The 23,134-nt window shown below is 44.7% G+C and overlaps 1 protein-coding gene across 1 annotated transcript; it reads left to right on the top strand.

Moving 5' to 3' along the window:
- The first annotated feature begins 1,537 nt into the window (after positions 1-1,537).
- CLDN18 (claudin 18) lies at positions 1,538-18,393 on the top strand. The gene is made up of 5 exons (XM_055413203.2): positions 1,538-1,918; positions 12,810-12,974; positions 13,563-13,680; positions 16,609-16,719; positions 17,728-18,393. Exons 1-5 carry the CDS (start codon positions 1,699-1,701, stop codon positions 17,897-17,899), a joined length of 786 nt encoding a protein of 261 aa, XP_055269178.1. The 5' UTR covers positions 1,538-1,698; the 3' UTR covers positions 17,900-18,393.
- Positions 18,394-23,134: the final 4,741 nt, after the last annotated feature.

Here is a 23,134-nt window from a genome sequence, read left to right as displayed (position 1 = left end):
GTATCAGGGCTTTGACATCCAGAGTCAAGGAACATCTCGCTAAAATGTGTCTGAATTCAGACGCCAGACACATACCACCCACAGGAAGTAGCAGGTCCATCAATTCTCTACTGTAATTCTAAAATCAAATTATGTAGACAAAACACACTGGCTGATCGCTGGCCAAGTCTCTGTTTTGGTGATTCTATAATTCCTGACATTTTGACCAACTGTAGTAAAGATTCTTTTGCAAAATGTAGAAGAGAACAGTGTATGACACCTGAAAGGGTTCTGAAGTGTTTCGGCTTACCCTGTCCATGTTACAGATAAAAACGCCGTGACCCGCATAAGTGGAGCCATTTGCCCCAATCACCCAGCACACAGCATGTTAGGGACAGGGTCAGGAGTAGATGCGAGGCCTCTCAGTAACCAGGTCAGGGTCTCTGGTCCAGCCTGCCTGTATCCTCCTCATGGCCTTTTGTGGAACTTCTGGGTCTGCTTGCCGCATGGTCTTCACATGGTTCCTGCAGCAAGAGTGAGAGGGTGAGATGTCTGTCAACACAACGCCCTGCTTCTTCCCATCCCAGATCCTGCAGACCCAGAGTATAGCTGTAGAATATGGCCGCCTGTTCTCAAGAGTGGGGACAACTCTGCCTGCCCCAGTCACTCCATATGGAAACAGAGAAAGAGTCCCAGACTAGAAGTTGAGATGGGACTTTCACCTTTGCCATCTTTTAAATTAAGCAGCTATGGTGCAAGGCACGGGGGCAATTACCTTAACCCCTTTGTACCTTGCTTGACTCACCACCCCCTCCCTCCAAAACTATGGGTGGGGAATAATTAATACCTGCTCTACCCATTTCTGTGCTAGAGAAGACTCTTGAGAGTCCCTTGTACTGCAAGGAGATCCAACCAGTCCATTCTAAAGGAGATCAATCCTGGGTGTTCATTGGAAGGACTGATGCTAAAGCTGAAACTGCAATACTTTGGCCACCTCATGCGACAAGTTGACTCACTGGAAAAGACTCTGATGCTGGGAAAGGTTGGGGGCGGGAGGAGAAGGGGACGACAGAGAATGAGATGGCTGGATGGCATCACCGACTCTATGGACATGAATCTGGGTGAACTCCGGGAGTTGGTGATGGACAGGGAGGCCTGGAGTGCTGTGATTCATGGGGTCGCAGAGAGTCGGACACGACTGAGCGACTGAACTGAACTGAACTGACCCATTTCTGTAAGATCAAAATGGAAAGATGTCAGTGTAACGGTGGTTTACGAGTTGTGAAGAGAAAATGTCTGATGTGAGACGAAAATTTCTGGGGCCATGTTTTTTAAGTGAGGTCAGTCGAACTGGTTTCCCATGATGAACAGGGCCTCAGGGAAGGCTTGTGTGTGTGGTCGGGGGTGGAGGGACGCGAGTCTTAGCTGCGCGTCTTCCCTGGGGGCAGACCCCGAGCCGGGGCGGGGCGAGGGTCCACTCAGACTGCCGCGCCCTCAAACCAACCGGGCCTGTGCCGCTCCCCAGACAAGTGCCTCTTGGGGCTGCTTCCCTAACAAATGAAAAAATAGTGTCCTTGAACTATGAGTGAAACTGAACTATCTAAGGAAAACACTGTGAACAAACACAGAGGGCCGAGGAAAACCATCTGATCAGAGCAGCTCCCCGGGAGCGCGGCAGGACGAAGGCGGCAGCTGGGCGGGAGGACGGAGAGCCGGGCCATGTCCACCACCACATGCCAGGTGGTGGGCTTCCTGCTGTCCATCCTGGGCCTGGCCGGCTGCATCGTTGCCACGGAGATGGACATGTGGAGCACCCAGGACCTATACGACAACCCGGTCACCGCCGTGTTCCAGTACGAAGGGCTCTGGCGCAGTTGCGTGCAGCAGAGCTCGGGTTTCACCGAGTGCCGGCCCTACCTCACCATCCTGGGCCTGCCAGGTAGGCGTGGGCACAGGTGAGGCCGGGAGTCGGCTGCTGCTTTCACCGCAGCCAGGAGGGACCTCAGAGTTGGGCGCAGGGCAGGACCCTCACAGCACTGGCTCCCATCGGAGGTGTAAGAGGAGAAGTTGACCCCGTGTCAAAAAGGGCTATGTAGACCTAAGGGAGGGCATCCAAGATTTTACATTCAAAGGAATCACCAATGAGGAAGCGGGTCAAGAGAACAAGGGGGTTATGGTGAGGGCAGGCTCCTGATACTAAAAGAGACAATGTTTCTCAAGGAGAAAAGTAATCGTGTGCAGGTATGTGCGTGTGACTTGCTCTTGCCTGCACATACCTGGGGCTAGGTAGGATGGTGAATATTTTCTTACCATGGAAAAAGTTTATCAGGAGTTAATATAATTTCATTATCAATTTGGTTAATTTTTCCTTTGAGAAGGCAGAGTCTCAGTCGGTGACAGAAAGTACATATCGCCTTTAAATTATAAATATCCTTTCTCTGCATTTGTGTTGAGAGGTTCTGGTGTGCACTCTTAAAAAACAATGCATATCAAGATATAATCACAGAACTATAATAATTATAATAATCTCATAATATAAATATAATTATAAATGACATCCTTTCACCCCTGGAGATGATATCAGCTAAATCCTTGTTTCTAATAGATAATTAGTTCAAATAGGAATCATAGGAACTTTGCATTCTAGATATTATGGGGCCTCTACTTGATTTAAAAAAAAAAAAACAAAGAAAGAAATAAAAGGTTAGACTAATCAGTGGCCCCAAGGAGTGGCCCTGATGTGAGTTTGTTGAAGAAAGGAAAACAGGGCTAAGTTTTGCCTCTCTGAAACAAATACCTCATGGACAGGTAGATGAGGATAAATTTTCAGGAAACTGCAAAGCCTGTGAAGCCCTTGAAATTGAATTGTGAAAAACAACTCAATAAGTTATCTCCATTTGCAGAAAGAAATAGAAAGTAGGTGTCAGAGTAGAACTGGGGTGTTTATTCCATCTTTAGAAGCCACTTGTATTGTGAAACAAAGTGATCACTGACTGAGATCTGCTTAAAGCAGTAAGCGAGCTTGGCTAGAGGGAAGGAAGCCCCAGAGAGTGGCTGATGCTACAGGGCAAAGATCAGAAGGGAGGAGATGCAAGACCATGGACTGTTGAGTTGCTAACTACACCCAATTTTAACTATTAAATAAAAGAGTAAGAATGACCTTGTATTCAAAATTAAGGCATGACATTCCATGACTTCAGCTCAATTACCTCTTCCCAGGACCCCATCACACATTATCAATCTCTGGCTCATTCTGTATCTTTCCACACATGAAGATCCCGAATAGCCCCACTCTCCAACTTGGTCAGATCTCATTGCTACCACCCTCATTGTTTTTCCTGCTCTACTGAGGGATCCCATCATCCCTAAGTCCTCTCAGAATCTCGCCTCATCACCCATCAACAGTCTACTCTGCAGAACAAAATTCCCTCCCTCCCACCTGTCCAAGACCAGCCTCTCCACCAGGGCTCTGAGGGCCCTGCACCCTCTTGTGTGGCCACCCCTGCTGATCAGCCCCTCCCCTTCTTGCCTCTTTCATCTTTTCTCCTCACGCTTATATCATCTTTTCCTGGAAAACCTTCCTGATTCGGAGTGCTGTCAAGTTCTCTCTCTCCCTAGCTCACTGAGGATCAAACAAAAAGACAAAGTTTTTCTCCCATCCCTCCCTCCTCTTTCTTAACCTCTCGCATTCCAGTTTCTATCCTTTATTCCTTAGAATGTTTGCTCTTTTCTATGGCAGAAAGTCAGGCAGAATCTTTCAGTCACCAGCTTCCAGTTCTCTACCCTCCTCTCCCTGGATATTTCAAGGCCCAAACACCTTCCATAGCCCCTCACTCTTAGCTTAGCTAGGTGCAGATGTGACAGCCTGACACTCACCTCCAGCGTCACTCACCTTCCTTCCATGACCCATCTCTTACCAGCCCGCTGCCCCCAGCCCATGCTTCTCCCTGCACAGAGGGAACCCCTGCCCTGCCTGTCTGCGTCAGAACTGCATCCCACCAAAAGCCAGGAAAGCCACTTCCTGGGACTGAGTTTGTGGGAAAAGAGATACTTTAAATCACTAATCACGTGTGGCCATGGAGAAGAGTGTGGATTTAAGAGTAGCCAGTCTTCAGTGCAGCCGGAGTGACTACAGTGCAAACTGGCATCCTGAAATACAATTATTTGTTTGATGACTTAAGATGTGGCTGACTGACTGAGACAAGGGAAGGGAGGGAAATAACTAGGAGGAAAAGACTAGGGAAAAAACTCAAAAGCTTCGGGTAGGATCGTAAGGTAATGAAGCCAGAGAGGAGGCCAGAAGTTGGCTTGTAGATATTTATGGGGCTCCCAAGGGGGTTGAAAGGATTAACATGAACCAGCCAGGACCCAGCACCTAGAGGGGATGCAGCCACCAGAAACACTTAAAGGGCCTTGGGAAGAGACACCTGAAGCAGAGGAGCTGGGAGGAATGCCTGGAGGTAAAAACTGAAGGTTGCAGAGAGCTTAATTTTGACCTGGAACTCAGGGAGGAATATTATCCTCCTGCAGACAAGGAAGCCGTTAAGTGCTATAAAGGCATGAGACCCATACCATTTTAATGCTTTAATCATCATAATCACCATTACCAATTATTCAATTCTTCTTTTCTCTTTACTTGCAAAAATCTCACTTTTCATTTACCTGATAAAAATGTATCACGTTTAGTTGGAACTGACAGCCATAGGATAACTTAATTCCATTCATCTAGCTGTACTATACCTACAGAGAGATGAATGAGGTAAATGGTGGTGGTACCAGGACTGTTTACCTGTATATTACCAGTGCTGTATACTTTATAGCCCAGGATTCTCTGCACTGGATTCCAAACAACCAATGTAGCATGCAATTCTCCAAAGACAGTGCCCAGAAATAAAAACAGCTATGGTTTATTGGACTGCACATAAACTCTCCAGTAATACAAAGAAATATGTATTAGCTTTATTTTTACAAAAGTAAAAGCTGAGGCTGAGAGAGCGTGGCAAGGTAACCTGCCCAAGTTCCCATGAATAGAGGATGGCAGAAGTAGGCTATGAACACAGACTGAAAGACTTCCAAGTTGTGTCTTTTCCCTGCCCACACTCGTTCCAGCTAGAAGGGGCTTCCTTACAGTTGAAAGGATTGGTCTAGGCTTGAGCACATAAGAATAGAGGGTGCACTGGCACTCTGACCCATTGATAGTAATTTCATTAACAATGCACAATCAAGAATATTAAGTATAAAGATACTTATAAAAATACTAATTCCCATTTCCCCTCCATGGAGACTGTGGCAGGAAAAAGCAAAGGGCTGTCAATGGACAGGATGGAGAGGAGGCAAAAGCCTGGCAAACTCATGTTTCTGGCCTCCATGATGGTATCAGAGTCAAGTGATGTTTTCTATAACATGTTTGCAAATATTTGGACTGAATTTGCTGCTGTAGCAGGATCCTGTGGTTAGAAGCAGATGAGTTGGGATCCAGGGCATAGCTTGGCCTACATCTCTTGACCTGGCTTTCTCTAGGTCTGCAGTGCCTCACAGGAAGGCATTTGTGTAAACGTGCTCTGTGACCCATTTACAAGATCTGGCTCTTTTTATTTTTTTTGGCCTTACCTTGTGGCATCCAGAGATCTTAGTTGCCCAACCAAAGATTGAACTCTCCCTGCTTTCATTTAAAGTGCTGAGTCTTAACCACTGGATCTTTTGAAAAGTCTCTACAAGATCTGGCTCTTGGCATCATTATATCATTACTGTCATGTCTACACCACCCAAAGCTCTCAGTTAGGATGTTGATCTTCCAGGTTTTTTTCTTTCTCCAAAATCAGATGCCTTTTATGAATCTAAATATCTAAAGTAAAGATTTATTTAGGGTCCTTTTTATCTCCTTTCCACTCCCCCCCCATCCCCCTGTGTTCTGAGCTCTTCACTGATTCTCAGCACCGTCGCAGGCATTGAAGTTCTTGATTTTTTTCACGCAACTGACTGCATTTCCCCTTTACCACCTCAATGTGCAAAAACAACAGCCACTGGAGAGCTAGGGAGTTTCCCATCAACCTGTCAATCATATTGACACACACAGCAATGGGGGTATTTAAGGAAACCATATTTAACCAGAGAACAGTTTCACAAAATCCAAAATCCATAAGAAAAAAAATATGAAACTGCTCTTATGTATCCTTTCGAAAGGAGCTATCTTGTTTATTTCTTCTTACTACTAGCTAACGTTTCACATGAAGTCTAGCGCTCCTGATGCTGTGAAACCAGCTTGTCTTTCCTCAATGTCAGTGGAAGAAATTGGCCCTGAAAGGTAGAGCTAGTATAAGTTAGTTGCAAAATTGAAATGAGATCCAGAGGAACCTCTTGGATTTGGGTTAAGCTGCTTTCCCTTTCTTCAAAAAAGAGACATGTTTTAGTACAAATGTCATTTTTTAAGTATGTGGGCAAACATCTGATGTGTACACATTATGGCACATCTGAAGGAGATTCCACAGAGAACTGAGAACACATCTACAAAGCTCAAGAGAACCTGTACCTTGAGTGTAAAAGGAGGCTGTTGCTCTGACTTCTTGATTCTCAAAGCTATGTAGACCCAGGAATCAGGATGCCTCCTCAGCTTGTGGTTGTAGAGGTTGTTACTATGGGGTTTTTTTTAATGTTTATTTATTTACTTGGCTGCACTGGGTCTTAGCTGAGGTACTTGAAATCTTCAGTCTTCACTGCAGCTTGCAGGATCTTTAGTTGCAGCATGCAAACTCTTAGTTGCAACACACATGCTGGAGAAACGTGTGCTAAGTCACTTCACTCATGTCTGACTCTTTGGAACCCTATGGACTGTAACCCCCCAGGTTCCTCTGTCCATAGGATTCTCCAGGCAAGAATATTGGAGTAGGTTGCCATTCCCTTCTCCAGGGGATCTTCTGGACCCAGGATCGAACCCATGTCTTTTATGTCTCCTGCATTGGCAGGCAAGTTCTTTACCACTTGTACCACCTGGGAAGCACCTGGGATCATCAATCTTCATTGAAAATTGGTATCTAATTCCAAATGTAGAATATACAATATCTAATTCCTGACCAGGGATCGAACCTGGGCCCCTACATTGGGAGCATGGAGTCTTAGCTCCATGCTAGTCTTAGGACCACCAAAGAAGTCCCAAGGTTGTTAATTTGATAGCAGGGGCATCACACCCTAGCATGAATTGGTCAGTGGTGGGGCATCATTTCTTTGTGGGAACATACATGGTCAGAGTTACGTAGTTGGAGCCCACCTTAGAGTTGAAAAAGGCAATAGGACAGAACCCACCTACACTGCATCAGCCTGCTCATTGCCCACCAGATCCTAAGCCCACTTTTCCTGATCTCCTCCCAATGTTGGCCCAGGCCTTTCTCTTCTTCCTCCTCTTCTCAAATCTTCTTCCTCTCCTGCCCTTTACGCTCTCTCACACGTGGCTTTTTCAAATCCTCAACTGTATTTTTTCAAATGAAAGGATTCAGGTTTGTACATGGCTAGTACAAGCCACAGCCATGTAGAGTTGAGAGAGATAACTACTTCTTTTAATTGTCTCATTTCTAATTAATTTTTATACAGTTTTTAAAGATTACTCTCCACTTACAGTTATTGCTGAGTGCTGGCTACACTCCTCATGCTGTGCCTACGTCCCTGTAGCCTATTTACACCCTCCACTCCTCCGCCCCTGTATTACCCCTCGTCAGTCCCCACTGGGAACTACTACTTTGTTCTCTATGGAAAAATAGCTTCTTTTTAGGGAAGGGGAAGAAACTGAATCTTACAGATCCTGACTTAGTTCTATGCTGGGACCAAGCAGCATCTGATCTTCACATTTCTTTGTAAGAAATCACTCTATCCCACTCCAGAGTTGGGGAGACTTGGCTTCTGCGAGGTTAAAAGACTTGCCTAATGGCACTCACTTGGTATCATGAAGTCTGTGGGATCTCATGAGATGCATAGACCTCCATATGGGTTCCCCAGGATCTCTGGAGAATCGAGGCCCTCCCACCTTGTTCTGAAGGCCTTTTCTCTAAGGTCTGGCCTCAGACTTCCCTCTTTGGGATCCCCCTCTTTGGACTCCTCCACCAGACCTACCTGCCTCCAATCTGAGGCCAAGCTGTGCATGAAGATATGAGTCATCTCCCCTCCCCACCCCAACAAAGACTCCGTGTCCAGGCTTTGGCACTTGGTGACTTGCTGTCTCATCAGCCCCACATCCACCCTCCAGCCAACTCAGTGATATCAGCTACTAGAAACTCTTTCCTCTCAACTCCCCATTTTGAGCACCTCCTCCTAAACCCTCTTGAGGGCTTTTTTCCCAGATTATTCCTTGCAGTTTTATGTCTGAACAATTAAATGAAAGTTCCTAAGGATCAGGGCAAAGCATAAATATTTATCTAAGTTTCCCCAGAAGATGCTAAGGTACAGCCAGGATTGGGAACCATGTCCAAAGACACCTTGCCTGTCAGTTCATAGCTACTTTGGGAGAATAAGATATATAGCAACAGGGAAGGAACATTCAGTTCCCATTTTTCTGTTTGCTTCTGTCAGCTCTGAATCCTTCCCACCCTTCAGTTCTGATAATATGTCTTTGTTCATTGGAAAGAATGCTGTAGTCACACCTTTAGTGCAGGGAATCAGTCTATAGAGCCGGTTGACTCACCTGTTATCAGCTGATAAGCCTGTGCCTCTTGCTCAGAATATCAAATAAGACACAGAGTAGCTAAAAGAGGAATGTACCTCCTTTGGGAGCCATTTATCTGGTTATGTATCTAAGGAGAAGGATTAGAATCCTGGATGGTAGAGTCTTCCAGATGGAAAGGAAGTTCTAGTCACCACCATGCACCTCCATGGTCATTACTAAGCATAGGGAATCTAGCAGTGAGTAGTAGAGAACATTGTCCTTCACTCTGGCAACTGCCCCCATCACAGCCCCCACCCTCAGAAGAACCCCTCCCCAAGGGTTCTCCAAAGCAAGGAAGAGCTTAATTCATCCGTCCAGGTTCAGAGTTTTGGCTCTGATAGTGATTCCACAAAATACAAAACAGGGTTGTCTTTGTCCAACCACAGGCTAAAAGAAAATGATAGGAGTAAGCTAATCCTATCCATGGAAGGAGATTCTAGATATAAAAAGAAGCTCAAAGTCACAGTGGATCTGATTCAAAGCAGGTACCAGTGTTGATCAGAAATCCAAAAATCAAGAGCAGGCAGAAAAGAAATAAGGTCTTATTGCTGACCTTAACCTGACCCAGCAGAGGCAAGAGGACATCTGAGAGCCCATGGCAAAGGCTGGTCAAAACAGTCTGATTGGGGCTCCAGTACACAACGGCTCCTGTGGCACACAGAGCAGCATCTGTTGTCCACATCAGGCAAGACCAGAGCTTTTATTAATACCTCCCACCAGCTGGCATCACCATCCCTTCTAGTCCAACAAGGCCAGGGTAGACCACATATCTCAGCCACAGCCAGAATCACAGCACATATGTGATACATTTTCAATACTAAATACTAGAACCACTCAATTGAAAGAGATTCAGTGACCCCATCCCTGCTCAGGATAAATATAATGTTCATAGAATGAGGAAAGGACATTCTTTATTCTACTTTGTTAATATTGTTTAGTTCGTTGGTTGGTTGGTTGATTTAGTTTTGGTTGTTTTAACCAAATGCCTTGCCAGGTGCTTCCCAAAATGGAAAAAAGATGTTGTTCTCTGAATGGCTTAAGGCTTAAGATAGCAGAACGAGAGCAGTTGTTACAACTTCAAATAGGCTTCTGAGTATATTTGAAGTTCATAAAAGGCCCATGGGGACAAGATAGAAGGAAAGTCAAAGTCTCTTCCTCCTCTCATATGTCCGGTTTTCTGGTAGCAACATTCAAAAACAGAAGAGCCCTAAGGGTATTTCCTGAAGTCTGGGGATTCCCCACAAATGTCCTCTCCTAAACTAACCTTCTTGAACCACAGTTTTGAAGCTTAATTGTGTGTGTGTGTGTGTGTGTGTGTGTGTGTGTGTGTGAAAGAGAACTAGAACCACACAAGGAGTGATGTCAGAAAGTGGTTCTATTATGATTTGTTAGCCAAGGTACTTCCAAGGTGAAAAGACATTTAAGGTTCAGTATTTCCAATGTAAATATAATCTTCCCAGGTTGTAAACTGCTTAAAGACAGCGATTATTTCTCATGAAACTTTATTCCTCATACAGCACCTGGGAAAGAGCTTGGCGGAGAATTTGGGCTTAAAAAATTCTTGATGAATAAATGAATGAATTCATGGATGAGTGCATGAATCTGTTAGCATATGGCTATGAGAGTATACCAACATGCTGAGTGAATACACAAAGGTGTAAATGAATGCACGCAGAGATGACACATGCTTGCATTTGCCAGTGAGGGAATGGATAGGGTGTTTGTTCCCAGTATGTGTGAGGCCAACAAAGCCACTGGGCAAGGCATTGGAAAACAGGGGTAACATGCTCCGTTCCGTTCCGTTCAGTCGCTCAGTCGTGTCCGACTCTTTGCGACCCCGTGGACTGTAGCCTACCAGGCTTCTCCGTCCATGGGATTCTCCAGGCAAGAATACTGGAGTGGGTTACCATTTCCTTCTCCAGGGGATCTTCCCGACCCAGGGATCGAACCCGGGTCTCCCGCATTGGAGGCAGACGCTTTAACCTCTGAGCCACCAGGGGTAACATGCTAGAGCCCTCTTAAGAAGTAGATCCAAAGGCCATTCTTAAACCCTCATGAGTTCTTTTCAGCTTCCCGAGGTCACCATGCCACTAGCATCAGAAAGGTGCAAGCCCAGGATGCCAATGTTCATCAGTTCTCCCAGGAGTGAATGGTCAGATCCTAGAGGATTGATCCACACTGTAAACCAACACATTTACCCTGGGAATATGGTTGTTAACAGGACCAAGATTGATGATGGATGCCTGTAGAAATCTTTTCCCAGCAAGGAAGCAAAGTTAAAGTCATAAGTTTTCTTAGGGAGAAGAATCAAAGGAATGGAGGTCGATGGCGTAGAACCAGAGTATCTGGTTTCCATCGTCTCGCTACCTGGTGAGAAAGTTCCCAGGGCTCCATTCCTCAGACACAGCAGAAGGCTCTTAAACGAATTCTGCATGATCTACCTCTCCTCTTTTCAGTATCTTTCATTGATTGCCAATTCTCCCATCATGACAAATTGCTTTATGATACACATTTTAGAGTGAATAAGCAGGCAGTTCCATGGATATTGGCCATATTTGAGATGGAAATCTTTGCAAAGAGATTGAAAAGAATTTCTCCCATGGCTTCCTTGTCTTGAGAGTCACATTTATAAATACTCTCCTGGGGCAGGTAATTCCCTGAGATGACTTTTGGAGAATATTCCTTTATACACTCTTAGCATCCATTTCGGAGGATGACATTTTATGGCCGAGTCTCCAAGTTTGAAGGATACCTTCTATTAGGAGTTTGCAGAACCCTGTACTTTGCTGGCAGCCAGAACTCTGCCTGTTTTTCCAGGATAAAGCACCTCAGAGCAATGTACTGTGATGGGAAAATAACTATTTTGAGACAGCTCCAGGTTTGCCCCCCAGCTCTGCTTTTCCTTTGATATTTGTGTCTGGGCAGGTTATTTAATCTCTGAGTTTCAATTTCTTTAAATAATATTACCTACATTGTAGGGTTTTTAAAATATGGATTCAGTTTTTTAATGTCTGAAAATTCTCTAATAGCTTTCAATTAAAAGTAGCAATTGGCTATGACAACTTGGATAGGACAGAGCTTTCTGCTTTGCTTCATGTGGTTCTTCAGTTCTGTTCCACGAGAATTGCCCACCCTAGTGGCCTCTACCTCTAGAAGACACAAGAACTCATTTGTCTTCCTTTTGTAAAGTTCATTATGCTTGTAGTGGGCATGTTTGACGACCATCTTTCCCCACTTTGGCATAAGCTCCATGAGGGCAGAGACCTGTTAATTATTGTCATCCCTATGTCTAGTCATCAGAGGGGGGATTCACTCAGTAAAGACCTGTTGCTAAGACTCACTGCACTTTAAGGAGGCACTAGAAACCACTTTAGGAGTATCTGGAGGGGAGGTCACTGCAAGAGAGTCCCCAAAGGACAAAGAACTTCCATTGAGGGGAACTGCTGATAAACTGTGGTTGTGTTGAAAGACCTGAGATTGATATAATCATCTTTTTATATAGGCCCCAAATACAGCTCACCATGACCTTAATAGTCCCTTTGGGAAGAGGCAATGATACAGTGTCTTTGGTATATCATCGAAAGACTTTGCATCATTACAGGTTATAAATTAAATTGAGTTTTCTGGAAGTATACACAACTCTATGAAGCACTGAGCCCTTGTGAAAAGACTAGAGAAGAAAGATGTTTGAATTGGACGATAAAGCAACCCAGTTTTACTATAAGCTCTATAAATAATTTTTTTCTATCAATAATCTTCAACGTCACCTTAATCAAGCCATTTCCCCTTCGTGGATCCCAGATTATCAGGTTTTAAAATGAGGAGATGAAATATTAATAATTAATATTCTTATTAGCTAAATTCCCTTGATCCTCCCAGCTCCAACAGTCCATAGTTTTCTCATTCTATAGACATCTGTGTGCATGTTTTTCATCAATCAGGGGAGTGTAAGTGATGGTTTTGCACTTTCCACAATTTCGTGTCTCCTAAGAATGACAAGGTTCACAGTTTCTGGACTTTCTGCTTCTCTGAAGTTTGGTATTGGTTGGTTGTAGTTTCTCTGTTGTATTAAACCAGAGCCTAATCAATCTGGCTGAGGTGGTCTTATCTGTCTGCTTATGTCCTGCCCCTTGTCCTACAGCCATGCTGCAGGCAGTGCGAGCCCTAATGATCGTGGGCATCGTCCTGAGTGTCATCAGCCTCCTGGTGGCCATCTTTGCCCTAAAGTGCATCCGTATTGGCAACATGGATGACTCCGCCAAAGCCAAAATGACACTCACCTCCGGGATCATGTTCATCATCGCAGGTAAACAAGGAGCCTGGGGATCCCTCTCTCAGATGCACATCTGGGAATATCAAAGCAAAATAATTCTGGCAGAGAAAACAGCTTCTCCCTACTGAGCATAGTCTGAACATGGGTAAGAGCTTTACACACTGGGCTTCAAGATCTGAGATTAAGCCTCGATTACACCCTACAGAATTACCACGAGTGCTAAGGTCCTTCTTAGCTGCCAGCCTCACCTCATATAGGAGATTCTCAACTCTAAGGTGGTCACATGACTCTATCCCTAAAGGCATTATTTTGTTGAGAGTTTACAAAATGATTTTAAGGGAAGAGCCCTCGACATCGTCAAAGGACCAGGCCCCAAATATTAATATTTGTACTATTGACCCCTTGTCCTGAGATGAAAAATCTCTTTCTGCCCACACCACAAGTAGAAATAAGAGATAGCCCAACTCATAGTGAGAATTCAGTAATCAGTGCTTGAAATGACCATTCTGTTATAGGAATGGAATATTCTGCAACCTGCTCATCTAAACTCATGTAAGCATACACTGCCTCACAAACAATGTGATCCTTTTAAAGCTGAGTCTTCTTGTTCTTTGCTTGTAGGTCTCTGTGCGATCGCTGGAGTGTCTGTGTTCGCCAACATGCTGGTTACTAACTTCTGGATGTCCACAGCTAGCATGTACACCAGCATGGGGGGGATGGTGCAGACCGTTCAGACCAGGTAACCTCCTAATCTAGACTCAGTATTTCTCAGTGAACATTGTTGTAAAAATCCGATTAAGCACATATGCCTAATGTGACTGTCAGCGCCTGAAATAGCAAAAATTTATCAGCGGCAACCATGCCATATCATAAATCAACAATGATCTGTAAATTCATAAACTTCATTTCAGTGAAATATCCTTGGTGATATGACTTGAGGCTGATCTGACATTTCCATTGAAATACAGCGACAGTTCACAGTATTTATCTAACACTCTTACACAGGCCCCATTGTGGTGGCAATGAAACAGGCACTGTTAACCCAAGCATGTAAATGAGCATCACCCCACATCTCCAGTCAGTGACAGGAACCCAGCTAGGGGCAGGGAAAAGCTAGAACAGAAATGAGTGAGGTGCAATATAGGTGAAAAAGTGATGTTTCTTCCTTGTATGGCTGCTCTTTCTCTCATTCATTAACTCATTCATTCTACAAACGTATCAAACACCTGCTGTGGGCCAGGAATCATTCTGAGTTCTTGGAATAACAACAGAGTCCTCGTTCTCATGGGGGTCACAGCCTAGCAGAGGGAGACGAAACCTCACTGTAATTTGATGTCGCAAGCAGAGTAGAACTTTTCAAAGATGCAAGAGGAATTCCAACACCTGTATTCATTTAGCCACTTCAAAGGAGTATATTTCATAGCAAGAAGCAGCAGCAAATTCCTGAAGGAGAAAGATCTTTTTCTAGGAGAACCATGTAAATATTACACCTAAGTGACCCATCATCTCTGGAGTGGATACGCTTGGTATTTCTCCAGCAGCACCATCATGGAAGACAGATGAGTGTGAGCATGTGATAAATGCATTACTCTCTGGCTCCCTGGAACTCCATTCACCATGTGTGTTCCCTCATTGTTTTAAGAATGGGAAAGATATGATCCCCATAAGGGGCCCTCATCCTCCTTTACAGTCCTCCCATGGTCTCTTGACTAGAAGGACAACTAAGAAGCATGCTGATCAACTCATCCTGGTTTCCCCAGGTGGTTGCTGGTGTTCAGTCACTAAGTCATATCTGACTCTCTGCGACCCCATGGACTGCAGCTTGCCAGGCTTCCCTGTCCTTCACCATCTCCCAGAGCTTGCTCAAACTCAAGTCCATTGAGTTGGTGATGCCATCCAACCACCTCATCCTCTGTCACCCACTTCGCCTCCTGCCTTCAATCTTTCCCAGCATCAAGGTCTTTTCCAACCAATCAGCTCTTTCCATCAGGTGGCCAAAGTACTGGAACTTCAGCTTCAACATCAGTCCTTCCAATGAACATTCAGGGTTGATTCCCTTTAGGAATTGGTTTGATCTCCTTGCTTCCCAATGGACCCTCAAGAGTCTTCTCCAGCACCACAATTCAAAAGCATCAATTCTTAGGCACTCAACCTTCTTTATGGTCCAACTCTCACAGCTGTACACGACTACTGGAAAAACCATGGCCTTGACTATACAGACCTTTGTCAGCGAGGTGACGTCTCTGCTTTTTATACACTGTCTAGGTTTGTCATAGCTTTTCTTCCAAGGAGAAAGCATCTTTTAATTTCATGGCTGCAGTCACTGTCCGCAGTGAGTTTGGAACCCAAGCAATAAAGTCTGTCACTGTTTTCCATGGACTTACCCAGTTTTAGCACTGATAGGCCCAGATCCTAGGAAACTTCTCTGTCATGGGCAAATCAGGATGGTTGGTCACCCTACTTAGAAAAGCCCACCTTGTCTGCAGTGTCTGGATGCCTAGTGTCAGTGTCCCTGCCTGGAAAATCACCCACTACCGGGGATCCAGGGCTCATGCCCACCATTGCTCTCTTACATTATCTCCTTAGAACCTGCCCATGTCTCTTGGACAGGCAACTCGAGAGATTTTTGTCCTCAGATAATCCTGTTTAGATGTAACTGACAAGGGGGAAGATCACCAGTTTTACAGTCAGACCTCCATCGGTTAGAATTCAGTGTGGCCTGGAACAGAAGCACCATGAGGGTGTGGTCTGTATCTGTCTTGTTCACGCCTCTGTTCCAGTGCCAGGCAGTAGGAGGCACATTGTAGGAGATCAGTAAATACTTGTTGGCCAAGTAAGTAAAGAAATGAATGAAGAAATGAATGGTTTCTTCACATTGCTGCTGCTGCTGCTAAGTCGCTTCAGTCGTGTCTGACTCAGTGCGACCCCATAGATGGCAGCCCACCAGGCTCCACCGTCCCTGGGATTCTCCAGGCAAGAACACCGGAGTGGGTTGCCATTTCCTTCTCCAATGCATGAAAATGAAAAGTGAAAGAGAAGTCGCTCAGTTGTGTCCGACTCTTCGCGACCCCATGGACTGCAGTCTACCAGGCTTCTCCGCCCAGGGGATTTTCCAGGCAAACTGGAGTGGGTTGCCATTGCCTTCTCCCCTCTTCACATTAGATCTTTCAAAAAACAGCATCCATGCTCCTACTGGCATGGATGGTTACCAGGGTTACTTGAGTTAGAGATGATAAAAGTTTCTTGGTCCACAGTAGGAACTCAAGAGACCAAAATTCCTTCTGAAATAATAACTTGAGACTGATCCCATATCACTCTAACGTCTCTTACCAAACCTTCAAGACACTTCCCTTTGCCAAAAGGGAAGAAGTAGAATTTTTCTGAGGTGTTTCCCTGAAATTAGAGACTCACAGTGAATTCTATGCCTGAGTGATGTTAGGGGCGTAAGAATCTCACAAGTGTTTTGCTGAATAGCTTCAGTTCCAATTCTGATCTCAGAGCACCTGATTCAGTTGACTGTGACCCAAAGGACTGTGTGTTCAGGGGCAGGCTGGAGTAGGTGTGGAATCCGAAAGTGGGGACGGAGAGGATGAGCATGGCCAGGTTCACAGGGTAGAGCCTGGGCAGTTGAGTCAGCCACATTCACAGCCACTGTCTCCCCACCCAGGTACACCTTTGGTGCGGCTCTGTTCGTGGGGTGGGTCGCTGGAGGCCTCACGCTGATTGGGGGTGTGCTGATGTGCATCGCTTGCCGGGGTCTGGCCCCTGAGGAAACCAAGTGAGTCTCCCCATCCCAATGTAATCAGACATTTGATCCAAGTCCATTTTAACATATCATTTGCAGCCAGAACGATCAGCATATGTATACAGAGGAATGCTACTGATGAAAAGATCATGAACCTTATCTTTTATGGGGAAGTCTAAAGAACAGAACAGGAATATGTCAGCCTGAGAAGATTTAGAAGTGATGCTATTGAAGGGAAAACGAAACAGCCCTCTAGGCTATCCCCCAACTCCAGTATTCTATAACTTGATGATTCTCAGCTGGGAGCGATTGTACCCACCTCCCCACCTCTCCCCACCCCCTACCCTTGCCCTGGTCCCCAGGAGATATTTGGCAACATCTAAAGACTCGATTGTTACAGCTCTGGAGTGGAGCGTCGAGTGATGCTGAAATCTGGTGGGTGGAGGCCAGGGATACTGCTAAACATCCTGAAAAGCACAGGACAGGCCCCTACAACAAAGATTTTCAGTTTCAAAACATTAGTAACACTGCTGCTGAGAATACCTATTGTACTTCTCTCACTGAGACTGGGATTGGGAGACCTGACTCCATCTGGTTCTCCTGCTTACCAGTCCTGTGACCTCTAGCCAGTCATCGGCCTTCTCTGAGCCTCTGTTACCTCATCGACACGCTGAGCAGATTAGCAGAGGTGGGTTGCTTATACATACGGATCAGCTTACAAATTATATGATTCTTTGGCATAACCATGGTCCCCTGAACATTGTTGCTGGTTCAGCTTCATCTGAATTGATGAACAGATGGAACTCACTGATCACTAACCCCCAACTGTAATACAAAGCAAGAAATTCTGCTCCACTGCAGAGCCTGAAAAGCCAGTGTCCCGAAGACCAAAACAGCAACTGTCTCAGTTTACCTAGGACTAAGGATTTCCTGGGACACTGGACTTTCAGTGCTAAGTCAGACATCCTAGAGAAAATGGGTAATTTGTCCTGCTACCAAATACATCTCTAGTTGGTCATAGAGTGTTTCTTTTTCTTTCAGCTACAAAGCCGTCTCTTACCACGCCTCAGGCCACAACGTTGCCTACAGGCCTGGAGGCTTCAAAGCCAGCACTGGCTTTGAGTCCAACACCAGAAACAAGAAGATATATGATGGGGGTGCCCGCACAGAGGATGAGGGACAGTCTCATCCTTCCAAGTACGACTATGTGTAGCCCCCCCACAGGTCACCCGGGCAGGGGCAGAAGAAACCTCTCAATGAGATCTCACCCCAAAACAAGGAATTCTTGATTTCCCATAGCTTTTGACTCACAGTTGGAAGTTAGAAAGCCTTGGTTTCCCCTGTGGTGAGGTCAGATGGTCTTGGCTACATGTCTCTGTCTCTAAATGTTCCATCACAAAACAGCTGAGTTATCCTATAGCATTAGAGGCCAGAGCCCACATCTTCCAGTCCTCTTATTTCTTTTTTTTTGACATAACCTTTTTAATCTGATGATAGAATATGGTTTGAATTCCTATCAATCACTTAGATCACTTAGGCAAAATGTCCGTCCTCCTTCTAGCCGACAGCCCATTGATAATCTATTTCCCAACTCATCTCCCAGAACAATTCTGAAAGGAAACAATGAGTCAATCAAAAGACATCATTTTCTGCTATTTCATTTTTGCCTCCCCTCCCACCCCCAGCCCTTACTTGGCTACTAATAAACACTGATTGAAGAAGAGCTAGGGAAAGGGGAAAATATTTATCATATCTGCAATTCATTATCTGAGTTTTCTTACACTGTGATCTTTAACATTACTTGGGCCAAAGTGATTTCACTTGGAGGAAACCAACATTTCCACCTCTGCTAACATCTGCTGGACTCCCCACTGCATGTCCTCTTTCTGTCACAGGCCAGAAAGAGTCTCTGGAGGAACAAGAAAAGGATTTTTTCTTTTTCCTTTTTATTTTTTTTTTTGTAATCTAAATATATTTGGTATTCTAAATATAGTTAGAATAAATAATGTATTAGTGAAATGATACACTGTCTCTGTGAATTAGCCTCACCCCTGCACATGAATAGAAGAAAACGAAAAAATAATTGCTTTGATGTTGTCTGTATTGTACTTGGTAAAATCACATTGAAGTCTGAATTTCATGAAATGCTCACTGATCCTATTTCTTTCCCTTTGAGGTCTCCTGGACTCTGGTTATGGATGATAGAATCAGTGTAATCCATGTAAAAACCAAATAATGGGACACAGCGGGTCCTAGGAAGTGAGTTGAAACTAGTTCTATTTTGAAATGTGATGAGCCTGAATGTAATGCTTCCCAGTGACATGTGGCCACACTCACAAGCCTACAGGCCGCTGAGAGTTGAGGGTAGCACTTACTTGCTGTCCCTTCACTGAATTCACCTCCACTGGTTGGACCATTAGATGTTCAAGAACTCTCTGCAGCGACCCACTTTCCCTGCATTTGTGTCACTGCTGCCAAAAGCCTAACCTCTTTCCTCTAGGCCACCAGCAACCCGTCCCAGCACCAGAGCCAGAACAGGCCCCCCCGGGAACTGTGGTAAGGGTAATCTCTCAAAACTACCTAGTCAGGCAGTGGCACTTCCACTGAGGGAATCTGACCAGTGGGTTATTATTTGAGGGGGTCGGGGAGGAAGTCCTCAAGCCAATAGTGCATATGAAAGTGGCTTCCAAGGAAACAAGGAATATTCATAGGGGTCTTCAGGATCGAAAGACTATGTTCAGGGGAACTCCAGACCATGGCCCACTAAACAGAGAGGAATCATGTTCACCAAGAACCCAAATAGTCAACCCAGAGACCTTACTCACTGAGACATGCATGTGTGCGTGCTCATTTGCTTCAGTCGTGTCTGACTCTTTGCAGTCCCATGGACTGTAGCCTCCCCAGACTCCTCTGTCCATGGGATTCTCCAGGCAAGAATACTGGAGTGGGTTGCCATTCCCTTTTCCAGGGAATCTTCCCAACCCAGGGATCAAACTCAAGTCTCCTGCATTGCAGGCAGAGTCTTTACCACTGAGCCACTGGAGAAGCCCTCTCACTGATCCAGCAGTGTTTAAAGACCAAATCAGTACTCATGAAACTCTAAGATGGGATAAAGAATGGACAAATAAAATCAGGATGGACCTAGACATGACCATACTAAGTGAAGCAAGTCAGAGAAAGACAAATATCATATGATATCACTTGTATGTGAAATCTTAAAAAATGATACAAATGAACTTATTTACAAAACAAAAACAGACTCATAGGCTTAGAGAAATAATTTATGGTTACCAGAGGGGCAGGGTTGAGGGAGGGATAGACTGGGAGTTTGGGATTGACTTGTACACACTGCTATGTTTAAAATAGATAACCAAAAAGACCTACTGTAAAAAAAAATTTTTTTTTAGTAATAAAATCAGCAAATGCATGCACACCAAAAAAGCAGGGGTTGGGAGAGAGAAAACTGAGCAATGTAAGACATGGAGATTGTTCAGAGTCCTCAGGGTTTGAGTTGAAGGCCGTGGCACAATCAATTCTCCCTCCCACCAGTGCAAAGTCCTGGTCAGTTCTGAGGCCCTGAGGTGTGGCTCTTTAATTAGCATGTTCTCTATCAACACTGAATTGTTTGAAAGCCTCCATGTAGTTACAGTATGGTTTGTAATTTTTGTTGTTGTTCTGTCTTATTGTACATGCATTGAGTATTGACCTGCATGTTTTGTTGCTTAAATATTAAAGATACTGTTATCTCACTTGTGAACAGCTTCTGCTCTTTTTTCCTAAGCTTCAGAAAGTGGAGTTAGGAGCCTCAGCACCTCACAGCTGAGTGCATCTACCTGGGGTATTCTGTTTGCAGAATCCTTGTCTTCTCAGCAGTAGCCAGGCTACCTGGAAGTCGGCCAGGTCCGCTCCAGTCCAGTTAGCAGTTTCTGCAGGTTGGGAAGCCTGAATAAAAAGGGATTCCCAGAGCTGCCAGGCATGCAGCGTGGGGTCCAAAAACCAAGATTAGCTTGTCTGACCCTGAGTGCACCAGCCTGGATGTCTAATGTCATCGGTCAGCCCAGGAGCTAGTAAAACGAGATAGCCAGTGCCTGTGCCCTTGATGACATCAAGGGCTGCTTGACCAGCTCAGTTAGCCATACTCACTGAGGCTGCAGCAGTCTTTGGGAACAACATTAACTATAGAATCAGAACATCCCAATCCAGGTCGCATCACTTCCCAGCGGTGTTAGCTTGAGCAAAGCACTTAAACTTTCAGAGTCTCAGTTTCCTTAACTATAGAATAGAAATAACAAGGCTAATGGAATAATGTAAGTAAAGGATCTATTTAAGTGAAAACATCTGACTTGAACAACTTTAAGACAATAGGGCCTTGGCTTGTGTAGCTAGGATATGAGGCCAGGGCAGGTTTCAGGCACAGCTGGATCAAGGGATAGGATCAAGACTCTACCTTTTTCTGCCCTCTTCTCACACCTGCTTTCCTGTCAGTTGGTGTGCTTCTCAGGCAGCCTGCCCTCATAGGAGAGCAGTGATGGATCTTATTTCCAGGCATAGGCCATCTTTCAGCTAGGGAAACTTGCCAAACTTTTCTGATATCTGTAGAAGAAAAAAGTCCTGATAAAACTCACTGGACTATTTGAGTCATGCATCCATCCCTAAACCTCTTCCTATAACCAGAGCAATGGTATTTAGTTTAAATAAGCGTGGGTCTCTCAGTCAAAACATAGAGATTCATCAGATTCATCACTTGCCTGAGAATCCGCCTGCAATGCAGGAGATGCAGGAGACACAGGTTTGATCCCTGGATTGGGAAGATAACCTGGAGGAGGAAATGGCAACCCATTCCAGTATTCGTGCCTGGAGCATCCCATGGAGGGAGTGTGGGAGCCTGGTGGACTACAGTTCATAGGGTCACAAAGAGTCGTACGTGACTGAAGCAACTGAGCCCACATGCACAAAAACTGTATTCTAGGGACCCAGAGTCCTTAGCAATCAGACACTTACTGCTTTGCCTCATTTTTCAGCCCCTTTGGTTGAACCTGAACTCCAAGAAAAGCCTCAGAGGCACAACCTCTGAACCTCTCTGACCATTTACCAAACAGCACAGCATTTACAATACAGAGAGGGAAGGTCTGGGGGACTGGTTTTATTCTCACGGGAAACTGGTCATTATAACCTAAAAATGACAAAAAAAAACACCAAAACCTTCACATTCAATTTTTAAACAAGTGGGATTACCAAACTAGATAGTAGAAAACTAAGATTAGGGATGTTTTTTAAGACTCTGTGCAAAAACAGAGTATGCAAGTCACAATGTACATACTTAAAATATGCCTCATCACTCTTACCCATAAAAATCCCTGGGGAATCCTGAGAACTAGGCTAGCGTTTTTCTGTCATTCATATTGAGGTAGAAAAGAAAGGCAGTTAATCAATGTTTCCATAGGATGTCCAATTCTTTTTCCTTTTTCTTAGGTAATAGCCTCATCCTGCCTCCATAGACATTATACAGGGTTCCCCACTGCAACAACCACACCTTTTACCAAAGTGCCTGGCATCTCAGAGTTGGAGCATTTCACTGGAGACAGCACTGGTCTTGGAATCCAGTCTTTGGGGAAACCTGAACTCCTGGTCCTGACTCCATGGCCAACCTGTTGTGTAACCTTGAAAGGACCCATCACAAAGATTCCCCAACATGTTTTCATTATTTTGTTTCTTTATTGAGTCGTTGAGATTATCAATACTGCATTCAGGACTTTACATACCTTAATCTTCTAATACCCCTGATCTCTCCCCACCAACCTTCATCCTGTGACCAGATACTCAGAGAACAAACACTCGCAAACACGCACTCATACTCACACAGACTCAAACATTCAGCTATATCTCTGGGTGCTGATAAGAGTCCACAGTTTCCTTGATTTTTCACTTTTCAGGCACTTGCAGACACCTCAGAATGTCTTTTAAACTATTTCATTTGTCCAGCTGAAACCAGGCTGATTTATCATCCCTCCCAATCCACACTGAAGAAGGAAAGGGAGTATTTTCTTCAGAATATCCCAAATTAATATGAAATGAGTAAAAGACATAATAGGAGTTGAGGATAAACAGAGTTTACTTTTGGTTTAGTGTTAAGTGCAAGATACTATATCGTGGAAACAAAATGTCACTAAAATTCTTCAAAAGTATTCAAATCCTATTCTTGAGCAAAAGTATTTAATTTAGATACAGAAAAAGGATCTAACAGTGGTGGTTTTCAGTATGTATCAGTTCAGTTCAGTTCAGTCGCTCAGTCGTGTCCGACTCTCCGCGACCCCATGAATCATAGCACGCCAGGCCTCCCTGTCCATCACCAACTCCCAGAGTACACTCAAACTCATGTCCACACAGTCGGCGATGCCATCCAGCCACCTCATTCTCCGTCGTCCCCTTCTCCTCCCGCCCTCAACCT

The sequence above is a fragment of the Moschus berezovskii genome, chromosome 1, assembly GCF_049115385.1.
Source record: "Moschus berezovskii isolate FMDL1 chromosome 1, NW_MosBer_1.0, whole genome shotgun sequence".
NCBI lineage: Eukaryota > Metazoa > Chordata > Mammalia > Artiodactyla > Moschidae > Moschus > Moschus berezovskii.
This window is presented reverse-complemented; position numbering and strand designations above follow the sequence as displayed.